General features: G+C 46.0%; 1 protein-coding gene across 4 annotated transcripts in view; it reads left to right on the top strand.

Moving 5' to 3' along the window:
- med15 (mediator complex subunit 15) overlaps positions 1-26,436 on the top strand; it is a 219,181-nt gene that overhangs the window by 53,411 nt on the left and 139,334 nt on the right. For 2 of the 4 annotated variants that reach the window (XM_068055439.1, XM_068055437.1), the window contains exons 5-8: positions 1,696-1,890; positions 17,471-17,649; positions 21,015-21,206; positions 26,097-26,420. In XM_068055439.1, coding sequence (XP_067911540.1) covers positions 1,696-1,890; positions 17,471-17,649; positions 21,015-21,206; positions 26,097-26,420 — 890 coding nt within the window. The remainder of the gene's footprint in view (positions 1-1,695; positions 1,891-17,470; positions 17,650-21,014; positions 21,207-26,096; positions 26,421-26,436) is intronic. The other 2 variants (XM_068055438.1, XM_068055440.1) reach the window with 2 other exon arrangements.

Genomic DNA, 26,436 nt, shown 5'->3' with positions numbered 1-26,436 from the left:
AAGGCAAATAGAATTTTGGCATTTATTGCTAAAGGAATAGAGTATAAAAGTAGGGAAGTGTTGCTGCAACTGTACAAGGCATCAGTGAGACAGCACCTGGAGTATTGCGTACAGTTTTGGTCCCCTTACTTGGTCCCCCTACTAATGTAGTTGCATTGGAGGCAGCTCAGAGGAGGTTCACTAGATTGATTCCAGAGATGAGGGGTTTGTCTTGTGAAGAGAGATTGAGCAGTTTAGGCCTTTACTCTCTGGAGTTTAGAAGAATGAGGGGAGATCTAATTGAGGTATTGAGATAATTAAGGGGATTGACAAAGTAGCTGCAGAGAGGATGTTTCCTCTGGTGGGGCAATCTAGAACAAGAGATCATAGTTTTAGGATAAGGGGTAGCAGATTTAAAACAGAGATGAGGAGAAATTACTTCTCTCAATGGGTCATGAGTCTCTGGAATTTAAGGAGGAGAAAGGGTTAGTTGAAGGGTTATGGAGAATGGGAAGGAAAGTGGAGTTGAGGCCAAGATGAGATCAGCCATGATCGTATTGAGTGGCGGAGCAGGCTCGAGGGGCTGAATTGCCTATTCCTGATCCTAGTTCTTATGTTCTTATGTTATGGTAGGAAGAATAAGGAGGCCACATATTGTTGGATAATAGGAGTCTAAATGGGATAGAGGAGCAAAAGATCTAAGGGTACAGATGCACTAAAAATATCAACAGGTTAATTAGGCCATAAAAAAAGCAAACCAAGCACTGGGGTTCGCTTCCAGAACAATAGAATTAAATAGTAGAGAAGGTATGTTAAACTTGTATTGAACCTTGGTTAGGTTACACTTGGAACATTGTATACAGTTCTGGTCTCTATTATAGAAAGGTACAAAAAAGATTTATAGGGATAATACCAGAATGAGAAGTTATGTGTATCAGGGATGGCTGAACAGGCTGTGGCTCTTTTTCTTTTAAAAAAAAAGCAGACTGAGGGGTGACTTAATAGAAATCTTTAAAATTATGAATGGGTTTGATAGGGTAGATGTAGAAGAAGATATTTCCACTTGTGAGGGAGATTAAAACTAGGTGTTTACACAGAGAGTGGTAAGAATGTAGAACTCGCTACCACAAAGAGCAGTTGAGTGGAATAGCATAGATACCTTTAAAGGGAAGCTTGATTAGCACATGGTGGAAGAAAAGAATAGAAAGATATGTTGATAGGATTGCATGAAGAATGGTGGAAGGAGGCTCATATGGAGCATAAACACTGGCATAGACCAATTAGGTCGAATGGCCTGTTTTTGTGCTGTAAATTCTATGTAATTGTACATTTCCACTGCTGGGTAATCAGATGGATGGAGTGGGTAACGAGGGGAGAAAGATTTAAAGTAATTGGCAAAAGAAACAAAGAGATGAGGAGAAATATTCTTTCCACAGGGAGTTATGATTGGAAATGGTGATGGAAGCAGATTCAATAGTAACTTTCAAAAGGGAATTGGGTAAATACTTGATGGGAAAAATTTGCAGGGTTATGGACGAAGAGCAGGGAGTGGGAGTAATTAAATAGCTCTTTCAAAGAGTTGGCACAGGCACAATGGGCTGAATGGCTTCCTTCTGTGCCATATAATTCTTTGAATTACCTGATCTTTACTTGGGCATCTGCTTTTTAAAGAATTTAACAGAAGTTTTACCTTTTTTTTGTTTTCCTCCTTCCTAGATCCAATGAATGCTTTGCAGAACTTGCAGGGTGGCCCTACGGGGAGCTCGAGTGGGATGATGGCCACTCGTCCCCCCGGAGTGGCAGGTCTGGGACAGTTGAATCCATCAATGTCACATCCTGGACAGCCTCAGCCGGGTACGTCTGGAATGATGCCTCACATGCCTGGCTTCCCGCCAAGCACGCAGCAGCAGTGTGAGTAGGATATGGAAGTTGCAAAGTCCTGAAGTAGGCTGCACCTGTTTTACTGCAGTCGCTGTCTCAATGCTTTTTTTCATGGTGCTTTCCTTGCTAGACTATGCTCCTCGGTTTGAGTCCCCCTGTTACCTGATGCTCCAGTTTGTCGTCCACTTGGTCAGTAGCTCAGTCCAGTTCTCGGGGAGAATATGACTTCAGCGGTGATTTTAGAAGTGTCTGGTGTTGGACAGGAGGAGTGTCTACCTTCTCATTGGAGGAAAGGAAGACTTGAGTGACAGCGATGTTGGGAAAGAGGAAACCAGACCATTTATTTTTGATATACAGCACGGCCTGTACGGTTGCTAAACTACCATAGCGACTGCCTGGTTGAGCCTGTTTTACACTTACTGAAATTCAGAATGGTCAGTCAATCTCCAAGTTACACTCCACGGTACTTGGAACAAATGTGTCAGTGCATCCACACAGAATTCTTTTGCACAGCATTTAATGCATTTGCATACTGAAAACAAATCAATTGTTTAGAATGCATTAAAAGAGCATCAAAGGAACATGTTTCTATAAAATGTCATCAAGAGCAATTTAAATCTCTTTCTCTTGGTCTGCAAAAGTCAGATTCATATTGTTCTCAGCCAGATTTCTCCATATCATGGCTATTCCACCCATCAGTATTCAAATATATAATGTGCTGTGGTTGCTATGTCTTTGTTAGAATACAAGGTCACTGGACTGAGTTGATATTGACTGCACTCTGCTCCAAAAATGGGAGGAACAAGAGGAGCAGAAATCATACACGTTCTCCCTCATAGTACATTCTTCACACACTGTGGGAGCATGGCCTGTATGCTTCTGGAGAAGCAGAATGCTGAGCACATAGTCATAGAGAGATACAGCACTGAAACAGGCCCTTCGGCCCACCGAGTCTGTGCCGACCAACAGCCACCCATTTATACTAACCCTACATTAATCCCATGTTCCCTACCACATCACCATTCTACTACCACCTACCTACACTAGGGGCAATTTACAATGGCTAATTTACCTATCAACCTGCAAGTCTTTGGCTGTGGGAGGAAACCGGAGCACCCTGCGGAAACCCACGCGGTCACAGGGAGAACTTGCAAACTCCGCACAGGCAGTACCCAGAACTGAACCCAGGTCGCTGGAGCTGTGAGGCTGCGGTGCTAACCACTGCACCACCCAACTACATATTTGAATATATCTCCATTCCATTGCAAATGAACAGTGCCACATATTACCTCCTTCCCCTGTGCCGTATGAAGTCCCAAAAAATAGTTCCTGTCGCTAGCCACCCCACTCACTGCCCCTGCTTCCAGTTAAAGGGGCTTGACTTCTTAAATAGGCTGAACTGCAGGTAAAGTCTAAGACAAGGCCTTCAGCAGTAGTCAAACTTCAGACATTCTGCTAATATATCTGATCCATCCAGGTTTCAGTATCTTTTGTCAGGTTACTCAGTTTACTGTATCAGTGCAGATAAACATGCAGGAAATATTGTAGGCGATCCTTTTTGTTCTGTGCTCTGAAGGTGTGTAGAGAAATACTGATTGAGAAAGAACGGTCCGTTAACCCTGCAGGACAGGAGGATCGGACCATGTTGTGCACATCCTGGCTACCAATTCACCAACTGATCGAAATAACCTTTTGTCATTTACCCTCTTATGACGTAGAATCACATAGCACAGAAGGAGGCTATTCAGCCCATTGTGCCTGTGCTGGCTCTTTGAACGAGCAATCCAATTTGTCCCACTCCTCTGCTTTTTGCCCATAGTGCTGCACATTTTCAAGTATTTACCCAATTCACTTTTGAAAGTTACTATTGAATCTACTTCCACCACTCTTCCAGTTAGTGCATTCTAGATGATAACTTGCTGCATAATTTGTTTTCCTCATGTCTCTTATGATTCTTTCGCCAATCTGTCTCCTCAGGGTTACTGACCCTTCTGCAGTGGAAACATTCTATCAAAACCATTCTACCTCTGCCTTAAAAATATTCAGAGGCTCTGCTTCCACCGCCTTTTGAGGAGGAGAATTCCAAAGACTCACGACCCTCTGAGAGAAAAAAATTCTCCTCATCTCTGCCTTAAATGGGTGACTCCTAGTTCTAGATTCTCCCACAAGAGGAAACATCCTTTCCACATCCACCCTGTCAAGACCCATCAGGATCTTATATGTTTCAATCAAGTTGCCTCTTACTCTTCTAAACTCCAGCAGATACAAGCCTAGCCTGTCCAATTTTTCCACATAAGACAGTCCACCCATTCCAGGTATTAGTCTAGTAAACCTTCTCTGAGCTACTTCCAGTGCATTTACATCTGTCCTTAAATAAGGAGACCAATACTATACACAGTAATCCAGATGCGCCCTGTGTAGCTGAAGCATAACCTCCCTACTTTTGTATTCAATTCCCCTTGCAATAAATTATAACATTCTGTTAACTTTCCTAATTATTTGCTGTACATGCATGATACTCTTTTGTGATTCATGCACTAGGACACCCAGATCCCTCTACATCTCCGAGCTCTGCAATATCTCACCATTTAGATAATGTGCTTTTTTATTCTTCCTGCCAAAATGGACAATTTCACATTTTCCCACATTATACTAAATTAAACTTCATCTGCCATATGTCTGCCCATTTCACCAGTCTTAAGCCCTCCCAAAGTTTGTTACTATTCTTTTGATTGTTTACTACATTTCTGAGTTTCAGGTAATCTGCAAGCTTTGAAATTATGCCCCTGTATGCCCAAGTCCAATTCATTATGAGGAACCCCATTGAACACTAGCCTTCAGTATGAAAAACAGTCATTCTGTCTTTCTGTCCCTTTTCCAATTTCATATCCAGGTAGCTACAGCCCCTGTAAACCCATGCTTTTCAATTTTGCTAATAAGTTTATTATGTGGTAGCCTTTTGAAAGTCCATATACACAACACAATTGCCCTGCCATCATCAACTTTCTTTAACTTCCCCTAATTTAAATAATTTCTATGTTTTTTTTTGCGCGCTTAGTTATAATCTTAACTCTCATTCTTGGTATTAGATTGCTGATATTCATTAGTCTCTTTCCCTGATATCTTTCCTATAATCATAGAAAGGTTAAGGCACAGAAAGAGGCAACTTGGCCCATCGTGTCTTCGGAACCGAAGAAGGGTCACTGACCCGAAACGTGAACTCTGCTTCTCTTTCCACAGATGCTGCCAGACCTGTTGAGTGGTTCCAGCATTTCTTATTTTTATTTCAGATTTCCAGCATCTGCAATATTTTACTTTTATTATACCATCGTGTCTTTGCCAGCTGAAAAACGATCCAACTATTCTAATCCTACTTTCCAGCATTTGGTCCGTAGCCCTGCAGAGTACGGCAGTTGAGGTGCATATCCAGACTCTTTTTTTAAAAAAAAGAATGAGTTGAGGGTCTCTGCGTCAACTACCCTTTCAGGCAGTGAATTCCAGACCGCCCCCCCCCCACCTCCAACCACCCTCTGGGTGAAAAAGTTTTTCCTCATCTCTCTAATTTTTCTAACGATCACTTTCAATCTATGCCCCCTTGTCACTGACCTCTTTGCTAAGGTGAATAGACCCTTCCCCTCCACTCTATCCAGGACTCTCAAACTTTTGTATATTTCAATCAGATCTTCCCCCAGCCTTCTCTGTTCCAAGGCGAACAACCCCAGCGTATCCAATCTTTCCTCATAGCTGCATTTTTCCAGTCCTGGCAACATCCTTGTAAATCTCCTCTGTACCCTCTCTAGTGCAATTACATCCTTTCTGTAATGAGGTGACCCGAATGCACACAGTACTCAAGTTGTGACCTAACCAATGAGTTATACAGTTCCAGGATAACCTCCCTGCTCTTATATTCTATACCTCGGCTGATAAAGGAAAGGATTCTATATGCCTTCTTAACCACCTTATTGACCTGTCCTGCTACCTTCAGGGATCTTTGGACATTCACTCCAAGGTCCCTCACTTCCTCTACACTTCTCAGTAATTTCCCATTATTCATGTATTCCTTTGTCTTGTTTGACCTCTCCAAATGCATCACCTCACACTTCTCCAAATTGAATTCCATTTGCCACATTTCTACCCATCTGACCAGCCCATCAATATCTTCCTGCAGCCTACAGCTATCCTCCTCGCTATTTACCCCGCACCCAATCTTTGTGTTGTCTGCAAACTTCTTGATCATGCCCCCTACATTTATGTCCAAATTGTTTATATACACCACAAAAAGCAGGGGACCCAGCATTGAGCCCTGCGGAACACCACTGGAAACAGCACTCCAGTCGCTGAAACAGCCGTCAACAATTACCCTTTGTTTCCTGCCACTGAGCCGATTTTGTATCCACCCTGCTGCATTTCCCTGGATCCCATGGGATTTTATTTTTTTTAACCAGTCTGCCATGTGGGACCTTGTTAAAATCCTTGCTAAAATCCATGTAGACCACATCAACTGCACTACCTTCATCTATCTTCCTTGTTACTTCTTCAAAAAATTCGATCAAATTGGTCAGACAAGATGTTCCCTTAACAAATCCATGCTGACTATCCTTGATTAACTTGTGCCTTTCTAAGTGACTGTATATCCTGTCTCTCAGAATAGATTCCAATAATTTGCCCACTACTGAGGTTAAACTGACTGGCCTGTAATTATTCGGTCTATTCCTTACTCCCTTTTTAAACAGAGTTACAGCGTTAGCAGTTCTCCAATCCTCCGGCACCACACCTGTATCCAGTGAGGACTGGAAAATGATGGTCAGACCCTCTGCTATTTCCTCTTGCTTCTTTTCACAGCCTAGGGTACATTTCATCTGGCCCTGGTGATTTATCAACTTTCAAAGATGCTAATCCTATTAATACTTCTTCTCTCACTATGTTTATCACATCCAATACTTCACACTTCTCCTCCTTAACTACAATATCTGCATTGTCCCCCTCTTTTGTGAAGACAGACGCAAATTATTCATTAAGAACCATACCTACATCTTCCGCCCCTACGCATAGGTTACCTTTTTGGTAATGTGCCCAGGACTGCCAGCAATACTCCAACTGCAACCCAACCAGTGTTTTGTCTGAATACCAGTGTTGATTCCTTGCTGTTGCATTCAGTGTCACATATATAACCCATCTACATATGCGCGCACCTTTAAAGATTTATGTATCAACACCACAAGATCTCTCTGGCCCGCCAGTCGGTTAAGAGTTAAGAAGTTCCCTTTCACCATTCTGTTATCCAAAATGGTACAGTTAATATTTCTTTACATTTAATTCAGTTTTCCAACTATGTGCCCTTCACTAAGGTTAATTGTCTAGAAGAGGAAGAGCGTCATGGATGGAGATTGGAAAAGAAAAAGCATGAGGGATAGAGAAAGGAGGAAGAAGAGCGTGAGGGATCGAGATTTGAAGACCAAGACTGAGGGATGGAGATTAGAGGAGGAAGAGCGTGAGGGATCGAGATTTGAAGAGGAAGACTGTGAGGGATGGAGATTAGAGGAGGAAGAGCGTGAGGGATCGAGATTTGAAGAGGAAGACTGTGAGGGATGGAGATTAGAGGAGTAAGAGCGTGAGGGATCGAGATTTGAAGACGAAGACTGGGGGATGGAGATTAGAGGAGGAAGAGCGTGAGGGATCGAGATTTGAAGAGGAAGACTGTGAGGGATAGAAATTGGAGGATGAAAAGCATGAAGGATGCAGTTTGAAAGAGCGTGAGGGATGGAGATTGGTGGAGGAAGAGCGTGAGGGATGGCGATTGGAGGAGGAACAGTGTGAAGGATGGAGATTGCAGGAGGAACAGTGAGGGGGATGGAAATAGGAGGTCAAAGAGTATGAAGAATAGAGATTGGAGGAAGAGCGTGAGGGATGGAGACTGGGGGAGGCAGAGTGTGAGGGATAGAGATTGGAGGATGAAGAGTGTGAGGGGTGGAGATCGGAAGAGGAAGACCGTAAGGGATGGAGATTGGAGGTGAAAGATTGTGAGGGATGGAAGTTGGAGGACAAAGAGCATGAGGGATGGAGATAGGAAGAGGAAGACCGTAAGGGATGGAGATTGGAGGAGGAAGAGTGTGAGGGATGGAGATTGGAGGAGGAAGAGTGTAAGGGATGGAGATTGGAAGAGCAAGAGTGTGAGACAAGGAGATTGGAGGAGGAAAAGCATGAAGGATGGAGATTGGAGGAGGAAGAGTGTGAGACAAGGAGATTAGAGGAGGAAAAGCATGAGGGATGGAGATAGGAAGAGGAAGACCGTAAGGGATGGAGATTGGAGGAGGAAGAGTGTGAGGGATGGAGATTGGAGGAGGAAGAGTGTAAGGGATGGAGATTGGAAGAGCAAGAGTGTGAGACAAGGAGATTGGAGGAGGAAAAGCATGAAGGATGGAGATTGGAGGAGGAAGAGTGTGCGGGATGGAGATTGGAGCTGGAAGAGGTTGAGGGATGGAGACAGGAGGAGGAAGAGGCTGAGGGATGGAGGCTGGAGGAGGAAGAAGCTGAGGGATGAAGACTGGAGGAGGAAGAAGCTGAGGGATGGAGACTGGAGGAGGAAGAGGTTGAGGGATGGAGACTGGAGGAGGAAGAGGTTGAGGGATGGAGACTGGAGGAGGAAGAGGTTGAGGGATGGAGACTGGAGGAGGGAGAGGTTGAGGGATGGAGACTGGAGGAGGGAGAGGTTGAGGGATGGAGACTGGAGGAGGGAGAGGTTGAGGGATGGAGACTGGAGGAGGAAGAGGTTGAGGGATGGAGACTGGAGGAGGAAGAGCTTGAGGGATGGAGACTGGAGGAGGAAGAGGTTGAGGGAGACTGGAGGAGGAAGAGGTTGAGGGATGGAGACCGGAGGAGGAAGAGGTTGAGCGATGGAGATTGGAGGAGGAAGAGCGTGAGGGATGGAGGTTGAAAGACAAAGCCCATGAGGGATGGAGATTGGAGGAGGAAGAGTGTGAGGGATGGAGATTGGAGGAGGAAGAGTGTAAGGGATGGAGATTGGAAGAGCAAGAGTGTGAGACAAGGAGATTGGAGGAGGAAAAGCATGAAGGATGGAGATTGGAGGAGGAAGAGTGTGAGACAAGGAGATTGGAGGAGGAAAAGCATGAGGGATGGAGATAGGAAGAGGAAGACCGTAAGGGATGGAGATTGGAGGAGGAAGAGTGTGAGGGATGGAGATTGGAGGAGGAAGAGTGTAAGGGATGGAGATTGGAAGAGCAAGAGTGTGAGACAAGGAGATTGGAGGAGGAAAAGCATGAAGGATGGAGATTGGAGGAGGAAGAGTGTGCGGGATGGAGATTGGAGCTGGAAGAGGTTGAGGGATGGAGACAGGAGGAGGAAGAGGCTGAGGGATGGAGGCTGGAGGAGGAAGAGGCTGAGGGATGAAGACTGGAGGAGGAAGAAGCTGAGGGATGGAGACTGGAGGAGGAAGAGGTTGAGGGATGGAGACTGGAGGAGGAAGAGGTTGAGGGATGGAGACTGGAGGAGGAAGAGGTTGAGGGATGGAGACTGGAGGATGAAGAGGTTGAGGGATGGAGACTGGAGGATGAAGAGGTTGAGGGATGGAGACTGGAGGAGGAAGAGGTTGAGGGATGGAGACTGGAGGAGGGAGAGGTTGAGGGATGGAGACTGGAGGAGGGAGAGGTTGAGGGATGGAGACTGGAGGAGGAAGAGGTTGAGGGATGGAGACTGGAGGAGGAAGAGCTTGAGGGATGGAGACTGGAGGAGGAAGAGGTTGAGGGAGACTGGAGGAGGAAGAGGTTGAGGGAGACTGGAGGAGGAAGAGGTTGAGGGAGACTGGAGGAGGAAGAGGTTGAGGGAGACTGGAGGAGGAAGAGGTTGAGGGATGGAGACCGGTGGAGGAAGAGGTTGAGCGATGGAGATTGGAGGAGGAAGAGCGTGAGGGATGGAGGTTGAAAGACAAAGCCCATGAGGGATGGAGATTGGAGGAGGATGAGCGTGAGGGGTGTAGATTGAAGGTGGTAGACCATGAGGGATGGAAAAGCATGAAGGATGGTGGTTGGAAGAGGAAGAGTATGAGGGATGGAGATAGGAGGAGGAAGAGTGTCAGGATGGAAATTGGAGGAGGAAGGGTACGAGGGATGGTGTTTGGAGGCAGAAGGGCTTGATGGATGGAGGTTGGAGGAAGAACGGTGTGCGGGATGCAGATAGCAGCAGGAAGAGTCCGAGGGATGGAAATTGGAGGAAGAGCGTGAGGGTTGGAAATTGGAGGAGGAAGAATATGAGGGAGGCAAATTGGAGGAAGAAGTGTGTGGGATAAAAATTGGAAGAGGAAGAGCGTGAGGTATGCTGGTTGGAGGAGGGAGAGGGATGGAGTTTGGAGAAGAGCATGAGGGATGGAGTTTGGAAGAGGAACAGTCTGAGGGATGATGGTTGGAGGAGGAAGAGCGTGAGGGACGGAGATAGGAGGTCCGAAGAGCGTGAATGCTGGAGATTGGCGGAGGAACATTGGAGGAGGAAGTGCATGAGGGATGGTGGTTGGAGGAGGAAGAGTGTGAGGGATGAAGTTTGGAGGAGGAAAAGTCTGGGGAATGGAGATTCGAAGAGGAACTGTGTGAGGGTTGGAGATTGGAGGAGCAAGAGTGAGGGCTGGCTATTGGAGAAGGAAGAGCGTGAGGAATAGAGATGGCAGGTGAAGGAATTTGAGGGATGGCGATTAACAAAGGAAGACCATGAGGGATGGAGATTTGAAGAGGGAGACTGTGAGGGATAGAAACTGGAGGAGGAAACGCATGAGGGATGGAGTTTAGAAAAGGAAGAGTGTGAGGCATTTAGATTGGAGGCGGCAGAACGTGAGGCATGTAGGTTGGAGGAGGAGGAATGTGAGGGATGGTGTTTGGAGGAGGAACGACATAAAGGATGAAGATTGGAGGAGGAAGAGCATGAGAGATGGAAATTAGAGGAGGAAGAGCGGGAGGGATGGAGATTCGCTGAGGAGGAAGAGTGTGAAGGATGGAGATTGGCTGAGGAGGAAGAGTGTGAAGGATGGAGATTGGAGGAGGAAGAGTGTGAAGGATGGAGATTGGAGGAGGAAGAGCGTGAGGGATGACGATTGGAGGAGGAAGAGCGTGAGGGATGGCGATTGGAGGAGGAAGAGCGTGAGGGATGGCGATTGGAGGAGGAAGAGCGTGAGGGATGGAGATTGGAGGAGGAAGAGCGGGAGGGATGGAGATTGGCTGAGGAGGAAGAGCGTGAAGGATGGAGATTGGCTGAGGAGGAAGAGCGTGAAGGATGGAGATTGGAGGAGGAAGAGCGTGAGGGATGGCGATTGGAGGAGGAAGAGCGTGAGGGATGGCGATTGGAGGAGGAAGAGCGTGAGGAATGGCGATTGGAGGAGGAAGAGCGTGAGGGATGCAGTTTTGAAGAGAAAGAGTGTGAGGGATGGCGTTTGGAGGTGAAAGATTGTGAGGGTTAGGAATTGGAGGAAGAAGAGCGCGAGGGATGGAGATTGGAGGAGCAAGAGTGTGAGGGAGCCTTGGTTCAAACATGGACAAAAGAGCTGAACTCAAGAGGTGAGGTGAGAGTGACTGCCCTTGACATCAAGGCAGTATTTGACTGAGTATGGCATCAAGGAGCCCTAGCAAAACTGAGGTTAATGGGAATCAGGGGGAAAACCCTCCGCTGGTTGGAGTCATACTTGGCGCAAAGGAAGATGGTTGTGGTTGTTGGAGGTCAATCGTCTGAGCTCCAGGACATCACTGCAGGAGTTTCTCAGGGTAGTGTCCTAGGCCCAACCATCTTCAGCTGCTTCATCAATGACCTTCCTTGAATCATAAGGTCAGAAGTGGGATGTTCACTGATGATTTCACAATGTTCAGCACCATTCGTGACTCCTCAGATACTGAAGCGGTCCGTGTAGATTTGCAGCAAGACCTGGACATTATCCAGACTTGTGCTGATAAGTGGCAAGTAACATTCACGCCGCACAAGTGTCAGGCAGTGACCATCTCCAACAACAGACAATCTAACCATCTCCCCTTGACATTCAATGGCATTACCATCGCTGAATTCCCCACTATCAACATCCTAGCGGCTACCATTGACCAGAAACTGAACTGGAGAAGCCATATAAATACTGTGGCTATAAGAGCAGATCAGAGGCTGGGAATCCTGCGATGAGTAACTCACCTCCTGACTCCCCAAAGCCTGTCCACCATCTACAAGGCACAAGTCAGGCGTGTGATGGAATACTCTCCACTTGCCTGGATGGGTGCAGCTCCAACAACACTCAAGAAGCTCGACACCATCCAGGACAAAGCAGCCCACTTGATTGGCACCCCATTTACAAACATTCACTCCCTCCACCACCGATGCACATCTCTACAAGATGCACTGCAGCAATGCACCAAGGCTCCTTAGACAGCACCTTCCAAACCTGCGACCTCTACCATCTCGAAGGACAAGAGCAGCAAATGCATGAGAACATCACCACCTGCAAGTTCCCCTCCAAGTCACACACCATCCTGACTTGGAACTATATCACCGTTCCTTCACTGTCGCTGGGTCAAAATCCTGGAACTCCCTTCCTAACAGCACTGTGGGTATACCTACCTCACATGGACTGCAGCGGTTCAAGAAGGCAGCTCACCACCACCTTCTCAAGGGCAATTGGGGATGGGGAATAAATGCTGGCCTGGCCAGCAACACCCACATCGCATGAATGAATAATTTTAAAAAAGGATGGCGATTGGAGGAGGAAGAGCGTGAGGGATGCAGTTTTGAAGAGGAAGAGCGTGAGGGATGGAGTTTGGAGGAGTATGGGCGTGAGGGATGGAGATTGGCCGAGGATGAGCGTGAGGGATGGAGTTTGGAGGAGGAAGAGCGTGAGTGATGGAGATTGGCCGAGGAGGAGCGTGAGGGATGGAGATTGGAGGAGTATGGGCTTGAGGGATGGCGTTTTCCAGACAGAGAGCGTGAGAAATGGAGATTGGAGGAGGAAAGGCGTGAGGGTTGGAGGTGAAAGAGTGTGTGGGGTGGAGATTGGAGGAGGAAGAGCTGGAGGGTTGGAGGCATGTGAGGGATGGAGGTTGGAATGTGTGGGATTGAGATTGGATGAATAACGGCCTATGGAATGGAATCATAGAATGGTTACTGCACGGAAGAGGCCATTCAGCCCGTCGTGTTCATGCCAGCTGTCTCCAAGAGCAACTCTGCTCGTTCCACTTACCCGCCATTTCACTCGTTGCCCTGCACATTTTTCTCTTCACGTGTTTATCCAGACCCCTTTGAAAGTCACGATTGAACCTGCCCCCAACACACTTTCAGGCAGTGCTTTCCAGATCCTCACCACTCACTGCATAAACAGCTTTTCCTCATATTGCCATTAGTTCTTTTAGCCAATCACCTTTAATTGATGTCCTCCGGTTCTCAACCCTTCTGCCAATGGGAACTATTTGTCTCTATCCATTATATCTAGCTCTCTTGATTGTGAACACCTCTATCAAATCTTCTCTACGGAGAATAACCCCAGCGTCTCCGATTTATCCACGTAACTGAAATCCCTCATCCCTGAAAACATTCTCGTAAATCTTTTTTGCACCCATTCGAAAGCCTTCACATTTTTCCGAAAGTGTAGTGCCCAGAATTGTACACAGTGCTTCAGTTGAGGGTGAGCTGGTGTTTTATAAAGGCTCGTCATGACCTCCTTGCTATTGTACTCTTATGCCTCTATTTATACAGCCTAGGATCTCATATGCCTTTTTAACCACTTTCTCAACCTTCCCTGACACTTAACGATTTGTGCACATATACCCCCAGGCCTCTCTGTTACTGCACCCTTTAGAATTTTTTAAATTGTCCAAGTTTTGTGTCATCTGCAAATTTTAAAATTGTGCCCTGTACACCCAAGTTTAGCTCATCAGTGTATATCAAGGAAAGCAGTGGTCCTCGTTTCGACCCTTGGAGAACCCCACAGTATACCTTCCTCGAGTCCAAAAAAACAACCGTTCACCACTACTCTGTTTCCTGTCACTCAGCCAACTTCGTACCCATGTTGCCACTGTCCCTTTTATTCCATCGGCTTCAACTTTGCTGGCAAGCCTATTATGTGACACCTTATCAAACACCTTTTGGAAGTTCATGGACACCACATTCCCCTCACCAACCTTCTCTGTTACCTCATCAAAAAACTCAATCAAGTTAGTTAAATACAATTTGCCTTGAACAAATCTGTGTTGGCTTTCCCTACTTGATCCACTCTTGTCCAAGTGACTGTTAATTTCAACCCGGACTATTATTTTTAAAAGCTTTCCCAACACGGAGGTTAAACTAACTGGTCTATAGTTGCTGGGTTTATCCTTACATCCCTTTTTGAACAAAGGTGTAACATTTGCAGTTCTCCAGTCCTCTGGCACCACCTCTGAATCTGAGGAGGATTGGAAGATTATAGCCAATGCCTCAGCAATTTCCACCCTTACTTCCCTCAGCATCTGCTCAGATGTGGCCCATCCGTTCCTGGTGACTTATCAATCTTATGTAGAGCTAGCCTTTCTAATAGCTTCTCTTTATCAATTTTTAGCCCTTCCAGTATTTCAACTACATCCACTTCCTTGGTAAAGACAGTAGCTAAGTACTCACTTACTACCTCAGCCATGCCCTCGGTCTCCATATGTAAATCCCCTTTTTGCTCCTTAATCAGCCTCACATCTCCTCTTACTACTTTTTTACCATTTATATGCCTATGCAAGATTTTTGGATTCCCTTTTATGTTAACTTCTGGTATCTTCTCATACTCCTTCTTTGCCTTTCTTATTTCCTTTCTTACTTCCCCTCTGAATATTCTATATTCAACCTGGTTCTCACTTGCATTATCAACCTAACATCTGTCATACACACTAAAGGCAGGCTTGGGTCTGCAAACGAAACCCAACCTGAGCCCGGCAGAACCACATCCGACCCGGCCCGAGTCCTTCCATTTTTTCTTGCACCCGACCCGACTATCAGTTAACCTACCTTCTGTTTTTCATTTTGTTGCTGATCTGCACAAGCTTAAAATAACTGTAACAAAACCACCTTTCTAGTCCACAAATTACATCAACAGTTGAGTCGCTTACCTGAGGTTGTGATAAATCGTGTCTGACCCGAGCCTGAATGCTGGACCCGGAAGTGCAACCCGAACCCAACACGTCGTCAGGTCCCATCGGGTTCTGGTCAGGTAGCCGGCCTTTAATACACACCCTTTTCCTGCTTCATCTTACTCTATCTTTTTCGTCATCCAGCGAGCTCTGGCGTTGGTTGCTCTACCTTGCCCCCACGTTGGAGTGTACCTTGACTGTACCTGAACCATCTCTTTATAGACAGCCTATTGTTCCTCTCTGCCCTTTACATTACTACTATCGCAAGCTATATTAGGATAATTAAGGTCTCCCATTATCACCACTCTATAGTTTTGCACCTTTCTGTAATTTCCCTGCAGATTTGATGCTGTACATCATTCCCACTGGTTGGTGGCCTATATAATACACCCAGTAGTGTAATGAATTCTGTCCTTGACCCCCCCCCCCCCCCAGAACATACTCTCTCTCAAGCACTATAATATTCTTCTTAATCAACACTGCCACCCATCCTTCTTTCCTTCCTACTCTATCTTTCCTGAACACCTTGTATCCAGGAATATTTAGTACCAAGTCCTGCCCATTTTTGAGCCAGGTCTCCGTTATTGCTATAACATAATATTCCTACATGGCCATCCGCGCTTGCAGCGCGCCAACCTTATTTACCATGCTTTGTGAGTTTACATACATGCACTGTAAACCTGATTTAGGCCTATTGCATTCCCTCTAAGTCTGACCCCACCTTACTATTTCTTACTCATGTGTCTCTCCCAGTCATTCTTGCACCTTGTTTATCCTTTCTAATGCTACATTCCATTGCCCTGCCAAGTTGGACTTAACCCTCCCCAACAGTATTAGCAAACTGCCCTGTGTGGACATTGAACCCAGCTCTGTTGAGGTGCAACCCGTCCAGCCTGTACAGGTCCCACCTCCCCCAGTGCCTCAGGAATCTAAAGCCCTCACTGCTGCACCATCTCTTGAGTCATGCATTCACCTGCTCTATCCTTCAATTTCTATACGCGCTAGCATGTCGCACCAGGAGTAATCTGGAGATTACTGCCTTTGAGGTCCTGCTAGCTCCCTAAAATCTGCTTGCTGGACCTCACCCCTCTTTCTACCTATTGAGATTGGAGAAGGTAGAATGTGTGGAATGATGTTGGAGAAGGGAGACGAAAGTTCAGAGGGGCAACCATGATTTAAAAAAAAATTGTTAAAAGTGAGGTATGCGAAAGTTGGTCATGGTCATGGCTGCACAGGGCAGTGGTGTTCGGTGATTTTCTTTTATTGAGATCACTTCCTTAAAAATGATTCACCCGTCAAACCTTTGATGTTCAGCCTTCTTGCAGTATGCATTCATTTACAAGTGGGTGTTTGCAGCAGGATCAGTTCCCCTTTCTATGGGGGTAATGCATTGTGTATGGGAGCTAATTATCTACCACTTCTGCATTATGCAGTGGTTTTTCTTAAGATAAGAGCATAAAAAGTGGGTGTGGGAATATGAACTTTCATACGAACTTTCAAAGCTCCTCTGCCATTCAATATGATCGTGGCTGATCTTCAACCTCAACTGCAGTTTCCCACCCAATCCCTTGATTCCCTTAGATTCAAAGAATCTGTCGATCTCGGTTTTCAATATACTCATCAACTGAGCATTTGCAGCTCTCTGTGGTAGAGAATTCCAAAGATTCACAACCTTCTGAGTGAAGATATTTCTCTACATCTCAGTCCTACACAGCCGATCCTTTATCCCGAGACTAGTTCTGGTCCCAGGTTCTAAACTGTCACTGTACTCCTAGGATATTACAGTGGACATCAATGTTTAGAAATAGACGAGATGAAGATTCAGAACTAGGGAGTTGATTTTTTTTAAATGATTTGTTCGTGTGATGTGGATGAGAAGGCAACTTTGATTACTCATCGGAGTTGCCCTGGCTTAGCTGCAAAGCCACAACTGAGTGGCCTGCTAAGCACATGACTTAGTCACGTTTTAGGACTAGAGTCATGTGTAGCCCAGGTAGGAGTAGCATGTTCCCATCCCAAAGTTTGGATTTTTATGACAATTCAGCTTTCATGTTTGGATTCTAACTCATTTTTGAATGTTATTTTGTAAAGCAAAATTCTTTTAATGTGACAGAAGTGGAGGGTTAACACAAACGCATCCCTCGTCATTGGTGCCTATAGCATTTATTACACCTGTACAGTGTTCAACATGTAGCTCAGTGTGTTTAATCTAGTGTAATGAGCACAGGACTATGTATGTTAGGTGAATGTCCAGCTTTGCACCATTGAGGTTATTAAAGCTCAGTGTTGTAAAACCAATTAAGTATACGTTTCTGAGCATTGTGCCTTGTGGGATTCCCATCTCGTGACCTAGATGTACAAACGGTTCCCTCTTATGAACTGTGTGAGAACACGCTTTGCCCCTGTGAAGCAACCAGTTGGGCCTCGGGCCAAACTCACACTTTGAACGAGAGGGTCAAAGTTAATGGCATTCTTTTATTAATCCAATCCTCCAGCCCAGTTACAGATGCAGCAGATTGCCCAGCAGCAGCAGCAACAACAGCAGCAGCAGTTCCAGGCCCAACAAGCTGTGCAGCAACAACAGCAACAGCAACAACAGCAGCAGCAGCAACAGTTCCAGGCACAGCAGCAGCAGCAGCAGATAATGAAACTACAGATGCAACAGCAACAACAGGTAAAAGGATTGAATTGCACGTGAATGAATCGCCAGTGCCAGAGGGAGGACACTTCAGCACAGCTACATAGGAACAATTTTCTTCCTTCCTGTCCTGAAGTTACTGAGACACGGGGTGGAATTTTATGCTGGTGGTGAGGGTCTCGACATCGGGGAAACCGACTCTGAGATCCCCACGTCCCCTCTTCTACAGAAGGCCCGCAGAATTTAATGCTAATCAGGCACTTAACTGGAAAGCCTGCGGGCCTTCTGTACGATTTAAGACCCCACTGCCGGAAGTCCAGGCCTTGCAGAGCTGGTGGCCCATCAGAGGCCGGCAGCTGCAATGCTACTATGGAGGCGGTGGCTGCTGCTGCAGCTGCAACAAACAGACACCAAGGAGCAGCGCTGGAACCAGGCTTAAGATAGATCAGGGCAGGAGGAGTCTCATGGTGTAGGGGCTGCGAGGGAGGGGGTTTGACAGCAAGGGCAGGGGGGTGGCCCTCAGCAGGCCCCCCCTTGCTGATACCGAGTACCTCGTTCAGGCACTAAGTGCCTTTGCGTGAGGGACACACCACTCCCCCCAACCCCTGCAGCCGGGAAGCAGCCCACATGGTTTTTGATACCGTGCTTCCCATGCAGCGACAGAGCTGCCCACTGCACGGGTAATTGCGCCTGCGACGGAGGAGGACTTTAATTAGGTATTAATTGCCCAGTTAAGGGCCTCAATTGCCAGAGCAGGAAGCCCATTCACAGGTCTTCCTCTTCCTGCCCCAGACTAAATTTCGGCAAAGGCGGGATGCTGGCAGGGCGCCCTCCCCCGCCACCATCCCATCTGATTTTATGCTTTCCTTGCCTCCAAACCCACTGCGGTCCCTATCCTGAGTGACCATGCTCCATGTGTGAGCGCCAGCAGGTTGTCTGACCATGTGAGCCACCATAGCCAAGCCTGGTCTTGTTCTCATCCAGCACCCAGATGTATGTGCTTTCCAGCAAGATGAACTGGCAGTCATACAGAATGGCCAACTTGGCTGGTTTCCCTTTCCTAGCCTAAAAATTTGTAGAGTTCCTACTGCCACCCCAGGTCAACTAGCTCAGCACAGACCAGCCATCAGGGTATCATTTTGTGGACTGTATTGTTAGTGCTGCAGCGAGCCACCAGAGTAGCTGTCACACCGCCCGCTTAAGCAGTGGGCCTTGCATCATGCAGCAACCCACACTGATGTGCTGAGATCTCACTCCCCTCCCTTTCTGCAATAACTACAATTTTTCATTTTGGGTTGTTATTGAGAATGGAAAACTCAATTTAATAAGAGAATCCTTTTAGTTCTTTTAAAACTGCAGTTGTGTCCACATTACTTGCAATATTCAAAAAGCAGTTATAATGTTATCAGAAATATTGCCAAAATTAATTTAATAGAAAAGAAAAATTACTGCAGATGCTGGAAATCTGAAATAAAAACAGAAAGTGCTCGTAATACTCAGCAGGTCATGTAACATCTGTTGAGAGAAAAACAGTGTTAATGTTTTGGGTCGGTGGCCTTTCATCAGAACTGGAAAAAGTTAGAGATGTAACAGGTATTAAGCAGGTACAGAGGGAGGAAAAGGGCGGGTGGAGATGGGAGCAAGAACAAAAGGGTAGGTCTGTGATAGGGTGGAAGGCAGGAGAGATTAAATGACAAAAGGGATGATGGTGCAAGAAGATAGTAATGGGACAAGTAAAGAAACAGAAGATGGGTCTAGAGGAGATGTAAATGACAACAGTAGAATCATCAGCAACAGCTGCTGTGCGAAAAATTCAGTATTGAGTCCGGAAGGCTGTCATGTGCCTAATCGCAAGATGACGTGTTGTTCTTGAGCTTACGTTGAGTTTCATTGGAACACTGCAAGAGACCGAGGACAGAGAGGTCATAGTGGGAGTGGAATGGAGAATTGAAATAACGGAAGACTGGAAGTTCAGGTTCACGCTTGTGGACTGAACGGAGGTGTTCTGCTAAGTGGTCACCCAGTTTGCCTTTGATCTGCACCATGGTTGGCGGGGCCCTTGACTGTGTCCGTTCCATTTCCTGCACTTCTGCTCTCACCCCTCCCTTCCCTTCCAGAACCAAGGTAGGGGTTCGCCTTTTCCTCACCTTCCACGCCACCATCCTCCACATTCAACAGATCATCTCCACCATTTCCCCCACTTCCAACGTGATATCACCTCCAAAAACATCTCTTCCCCTCCCTTTCAGCCTTCCGAAGGGACTGTTTGCTCCGTGAGGCCCTCGTCCACTCCTCAATCATCCCCAATGCCCTCTTCCCTCCCCACAGCACATTCCCTTGCAAGCAAAGGAGATGCATCACCTGCCCTTTTACCTCCTCCCTTCTTACGATCCAAGGCCCCAAACACTCCTTCCAGATGAAACAACGATTTACGTGTATTTATTTCAACTTAGTTTACTGTATTCACGGTCTCCTCTATACAAGGGAAACCAAACGCAGATTGGGTGACCGCTTTGTGGAACACCACCTATTCAATCTCTTAGCATGACCCCGAGGTTCCGGTCGCCTGTCATTTTAATTCTCCGCCCCACTCCCACTCTGACCTCTCTCTCCTCGGCCTCCTGCAGTGATCCAGTGAAGCTCAACATAAGCTCCAGGTGCCGATTAGGCACACTTTACGGCCTTCTGGATTCAACATTGAGTTAAATTTCACACCATAACCTCTGCCCCTATTTTTTCAGACAGCAGCTGTTGTTGATGATTCTACTTTTCCTATTTACACCTCCTCTCGACTCATCTTTTGCTTCTTTCCTTGTCCCATTACCATTTTATTTTGCCTTACACCATCATCCCTATTATTTAATCTCACCTACCTTCCACCCTATCACAGAACTTTCCTTCTGTTCTTTAATCTCCCACCTTCCTCTTTCCCTGGCTCTGTGCTTAAAACCTGTTACATCTCTAACCTTTTCCACCGATCTGAAACGTTAATTCTGTTTATCTCACCACAGATGCTGCCTGACCTGCTGAGTATTTCCAGCATATTCTGTTATCATCTAATTGAAGTCTGATCTAAGGCCAAATTATGGCTACACATGGGGAGGGGGATTGATTTCTGGACAAATATTGGTGTAGACTACAGTACAGTAATGATGGGTACAGGTCTGTCACTCTACAACACAGCTACAGATTTGAGGGTGCAGGTTTGTCATTGTATAACATTCAGGTAAAATACTGGAGCCTATAATCATTGTTAATACTGGGGTACAGAGCTGGTGGGTACAGGTCTGTCATTGTTTAACACTGGGGTGCAGTACTGGTTGGTACAGGGATGTCACTGATGTAATGAGATGGATTATCTGAGCTGACTTAAAAATGCCTTCCTTCTAACTCTGCCACAGAGGTTGATCCAGCAGCAGCTCCAACTCCAGCAGCTCCAGCAGCTCCAGTCTCAGCCACCGTCACAGCTGGCGCCTCAGTCCCAGTCCCAACCAATGGTTGCTCAGGTGCCGGGCCAGATGTCAAGCCAGGTTTCCATGTCTTCACCCTTAACACAGCAGCAGCCACCAATCAAGCTTCAACCTCTGCACCAGGTACACAGCCTCTCTTTGCTTGTCGTTTTGTCGTGCACTCTACCTTTGGTATTGAGTACTAAATGTTAGAGGAGGAGAGGATCCCATAAACTATGTTGTCTTGTCCCACTAGCGACGTCAGAGAAAGAGAGAAATGATTTCCTTTCCTGTTGGAAGAATGCAAGCAATTGTAGTGGTGCCAATATGCACAGTTCTGATGGAACTTTATGCTGAATAATTTTTCTGCACTTGACAGTAATGGATGAGGCCAGACATCCCAAGGAAACTAATACTGAAACAGGGACAGGGACACTCCCAAATTAACATATGCAAAGTAACAGTAATGAAGAAAATAATGGCACTAAGAGTGACAGGCCTCCAGGACCAGATGGTTTCCATCCCAGAATCTTAAAGGAAGTAGATGAAAACAGTGCAGATGCCCTAACTATAATCTTCCAAAGTTCTCTCAATTTGGAAACTGTTCCTTTAGACTGGAAAATTGCATATGTCACTCAGCTATTTAGAATTAGAATTAGAACATTACAGCGCAGTACAGGCCCTTCGGCCCTCGATGTTGCGCCGACCTGTGAAACCATCTGACCTACACTATTCCATTTTCATCCATATGTCTATCCAATGACCACTTAAATGCCCTTAAAGTTGGCGAGTCTACTACCGTTGCAGGCAGGGCGTTCCACGCCCCTACTACTCTCTGAGTAAAGAAATACCTCTGACATCTGTCCTATATCTATCACCCCTCAACTTAAAGCTATGTCCCCTCGTGTTTGCCATCACCATCCGAGGAAAAAGACTCTCACTATCCACCCTATCCAACCCTCTGATTATCTTATATGTCTCTATTAAGTCACCTCTCCTCCTCCTTCTCTCCAACGAAAACAACCTCAAGTCCCTCAGCCTTTCCTCGTAAGACCTTCCCTCCATACCAGGCAACATCCTAGTAAATCTCCTCTGCACCCTTTCCATAGCTTCCACATCCTTCCTATAATGCGGTGATCAGAACTGCACGCAATACTCCAGGTGCGGTCTCACCAGAGTTTTGTACAGCTGCAGCATGACCTCGTGGCTCCGAAACTCGATCCCCCTACTAATAAAAGCTAACACACCATATGCCTTCTTAACAGCCCTATTAACCTGGGTAGCAACCTTCAGGGATTTATGCACCTGGACACCAAGATTTCTCTGTTCATCTACACTACCAAGAATCTTCCCATTAGCCCAGTACTCTGCATTCCTGTTACTCCTTCCAAAGTGAATCACCTCGCACTTTTCCGCATTAAACTCCATTTGCCATCTCTCAGCCCAGCTCTGCAGCCTATCTATGTCCCTCTGTACCCTACAACATCCTTCGGCACTTTCCACAACTCCACCGACCTTCGTGTCATCCGCAAATTTACTAACCCACCCTTCTACACCCTCTTCCAGGTCATTTATAAAAATGACAAACAGCAGTGGCCCCAAAACACATCCTTGCGGTACACCACTAGTAACTAAACTCCAGGATGAACATTTGCCATCAACCACCACCCTCTGTCTTCTTTTAAGAAAGGTGAGAGAGGGAAACCAGAGAAATATACACCAGTTAGCCTGATATCTGTTGTATAGAAATTACTACAGTCTATAATTAAAGGTAGGGTGACTGAACAGCTTGAAAACTTTCAGCTGACTGGAGAGAGCAAGCATGGATTTGTAAAGCGTAGGTTATGCCTGACCAACCTGATTGTATTTTTTGAAAAGGTGACTAAAGTAGTGGACAGGGGAATATCTATGGATGTTATTTATATGGACTTCCAGTGGCATTTGATAAAGTCCCTCATAAGAAACTGTTAGCTGAAGTTGAAGCTCATGGAATTGAAGGCAAATTATTGACCTGGTTAGGAAATATCCTGAGAGGTAGGAGACAGAGATTAGGGATAATGGGCAGGTACTCTAATTGGCAGGATGTAACTAGTGGTGTCACGCAAGGATCTGTGTTGGGGTCTTAACAATTCACTATTTTTATTAACGACTTAAGTGATGGGATAGAAAACCACATGTCCACATATACCGATGACACAAAGATAGGTGGCATTGTAAGCAGTGTAGATCGATGTGTAACATTACAAAAGGATATTGATAAGAGTAATGAATGGGCAAAACTGTGGCGAATGGACTTCACTGTAGGCAGATGTGAAGTCATTCACTTTGGACCTAAAAAGGGTCGATCCAGGTACATTTTACATGGTGAAAAACTAGAAACAATGGAGGTCCAAAGTCAATTGGGGGTCCAGGTCAATTAAAATGCCATCAACAGGTACAGAAAGGCAGATGGAATGCTGGTCTTTATATCTAGAGGACTAAAATGCAAGGTGGTAGAGGTCATGTTTCAGCTCTACAAAGCCCTGGTTAGACCATACCTGCGATCAGTTCTGGGCACCACATCTGAGAAAGGATATATTGGCCTTGGAGGGTATGCAGTGTAGATTTACTTGAATGATACCTGGACTCCCAACGGTTAAATTACAAGGAGAGATTACGCAAACTAGGGTTGTATTCCCTGGAATTTAGAAGGTCATGGGATGATTTGATCAAAGTTTTCAAGCTATTAAGGGGAACAGATAGAGAGAAACTATTTCCATTCCTGCTGAGTCTAGGAATAGGGGCATAATCTAAATATTAGAGACAGACTTTTCGGGAGTGAAATTTAGGAAACACACGTAAAGAATGGTAGAAGTTCGGAACTCTTTTCCACAAAAAGCAACAGATGCTAGATCAATTTTAATAATGAAATTGATAGATTTTTGTTAACCAGAGGTATTAAGGGATATGGGGCTAAGGCAGTATATGAGTTAGGTCACAGATCAGCCATGATCTCGTTGAATGGCAGAACAGGCTTCTGTTCCGTGTTCCTATGTTTCCTGGCTTAGTTGCGAGTATTGCCGAATTTAACTGTGATGTGAGAAATCATAGAATCTTAGAGCACAGAATGATGCCATATGCCCCATCGTACCTGTGCCAGCACTTTGAAGAGCTATCTAATTCGTGCCATTCCCCAGCTCTTTTCCCATGGTCCAGGATTCTTTTTCAAATATTTCAAAAGAGTTCTTTTTTTAAAAGTTTTTGTTGCATCTGTTTCCATCACCCTTTCAGGCAGTGCATTCCAGATCACAACTACTTGCTGTGCAAAAATATTTCTCCTTCTCTGCACTGTGGTTCTTTTTGCCAATTATCATAAATCTGTGTTCTCTGGTTACCACCCCTCCTGCCAGTGGAAACGGTTTCTCCTTATTTACTCTATCAAAACCCTTCATGATTTTGAGCATCTCAATTAAATCTTAGCCTTAACCTTCTCTGCCCTAAGGAGAACAACCTCCACTTCTTTAATCAATGCTATTGATTTTTCCACCCCCCCTCCCCCCCCCTGCCAGCACACTTTATGAAAATAAATCTTAACGCTACCTCCAGCTCAAGTAATGAGAGTGAGTTTGGAAAGTAGCTGACTGTTTAATTGCAGGCCAGCTGTAGAGAGAATGCCCAAGGCTCTTTCATCCAGCTGGGGCCTGGCATGTGCCACACTTGCAGAAAAGCCAGCTATTCTACCAGGGTACCTGTGTCGTTCCCATTTAGCAGTAGTGTAGGCTGGAGCGAGCTTATAATGAGTCCTTTGCCCATGCCTCCTATGTGGGAGGGGAAGGTTGATAGAAACCAGGACCCTGAAGCCTCATTGGTAAAATCCAATTTCTACACTTGCATGAATTGGAAAGTTTATGGTAATAAGTTATGGGCCAGTAGCTGCTTTAGTGGTGTTAGTCTGAAAGTAATGTTCTGTCTTTATTACTAAAAATGGCAGTGAATTTATTCTCAACCTTGTAGTCAGAATTCCCTCACTTTGAGCATGTTGGCACATGACCAGCTGAGCTCATTGGGAGGACAGTTACATTCATTACATTGTGATCTCGCCTCACACTCCTGCCAATCTAACAGAACAAGTACATTTTAGTCTTCATTTAAAACTGAAATTGATAGACTTCTGTTAACCAAAGGTGTTAAGGGATATGGGGCCCTACCAATTTGTCTTTAGTTGGTAAATCCAACAAAATTGGATTGACTTGATTGGAGGGCTTGTCATAGAATCATACAATGATATAACACTGAAGGAAACTATTTGACCCATTGTGCACATTCTGGCTTTTTGAAAGCCAACCAATTAGTCCTCATCTGCTCCCCTTTCACATCAGCCCTGCAAGTTTTTTCCTTCAAGTACTTATCCAATTTCCTTTTGAAAGTTATTAGTGAATCATCTTCCACCTTTCAGGCAGTGCATTCCAGAGCATAACTCATTGCATTAAAAAAAATTTATCCTCAATTCGCTTCCAGATCTTTTGGCAATGAACTTAAATCAGTGTCCTCTAGTTACCAACCCTTCTTTGTGTTAAATTTCCTCCTGAGAAAAGCCTTTTCAGGTGTTTATTTATTTAGAGAGACAGCACTGAAACAGGCCCTTCGGCTCACCGAGTCTGTGCCGACCAACAACCGTTTATACTAATTCTACATTAATCCCATATTCCCTACTACATCCCCACCATTCTCCTACCACCTACCTACACTAGGGGCAATTTACAATGGCCAATTTACCTATCAACCTGCAAGTCTTTGGCTGTGGGAGGAAACCAGAGCACCTGGCGGAAACCCACGCGGTCACAGGGAGAACTTGCAAACTCCACACAGGCAGTACCCAGAACTAAACCCGGGTCGCTGGAGCTGTGACGCTGCGGTGCTTGCCACTGTGCCGCCCTGTGTTGATACCATACTGAGTGACCGTCCAATTCTTAACACTTGTTAAATCACGGAAGTACAATAATTCAGGTACATATGTAATTGATTAACACATCCCTTATGCTTCTTTTGTTTCAGGTCCGTGCACAGTTTCCCCAAGGCCAGACAGCCCAAGCTCAGGCCCAGGCCCAGGCCCAGGCCCAAGCTCAAGCTCAAGCTCAGGCCCAGGCCCAGGCCCAGGCTCAGGCTCAGGCTCAGGCCCAGGCTCAGGCTCAGGCTCAGGCTCAGGCCCAGGCCCAGGCCCAGGCCCAGGCCCAAGCTCAGGCTCAGGCTCAGGCTCAGGCCCAGGCCCAGGCCCAGGCTCAAGCTCAAGCACAGGCCCAGGCCCAGGCTCAGGCTCAAGCACAGGCTCAAGCACAGGCCCAGGCTCAGGCTCAAGCACAAATGGGAGCAGGAGGTCAGGTAAGGAAAGTGGTGT

Source organism: Heterodontus francisci, chromosome 23 (genome assembly GCF_036365525.1).
Source record: "Heterodontus francisci isolate sHetFra1 chromosome 23, sHetFra1.hap1, whole genome shotgun sequence".
Taxonomy (NCBI): domain Eukaryota; kingdom Metazoa; phylum Chordata; class Chondrichthyes; order Heterodontiformes; family Heterodontidae; genus Heterodontus; species Heterodontus francisci.
This window is presented reverse-complemented; position numbering and strand designations above follow the sequence as displayed.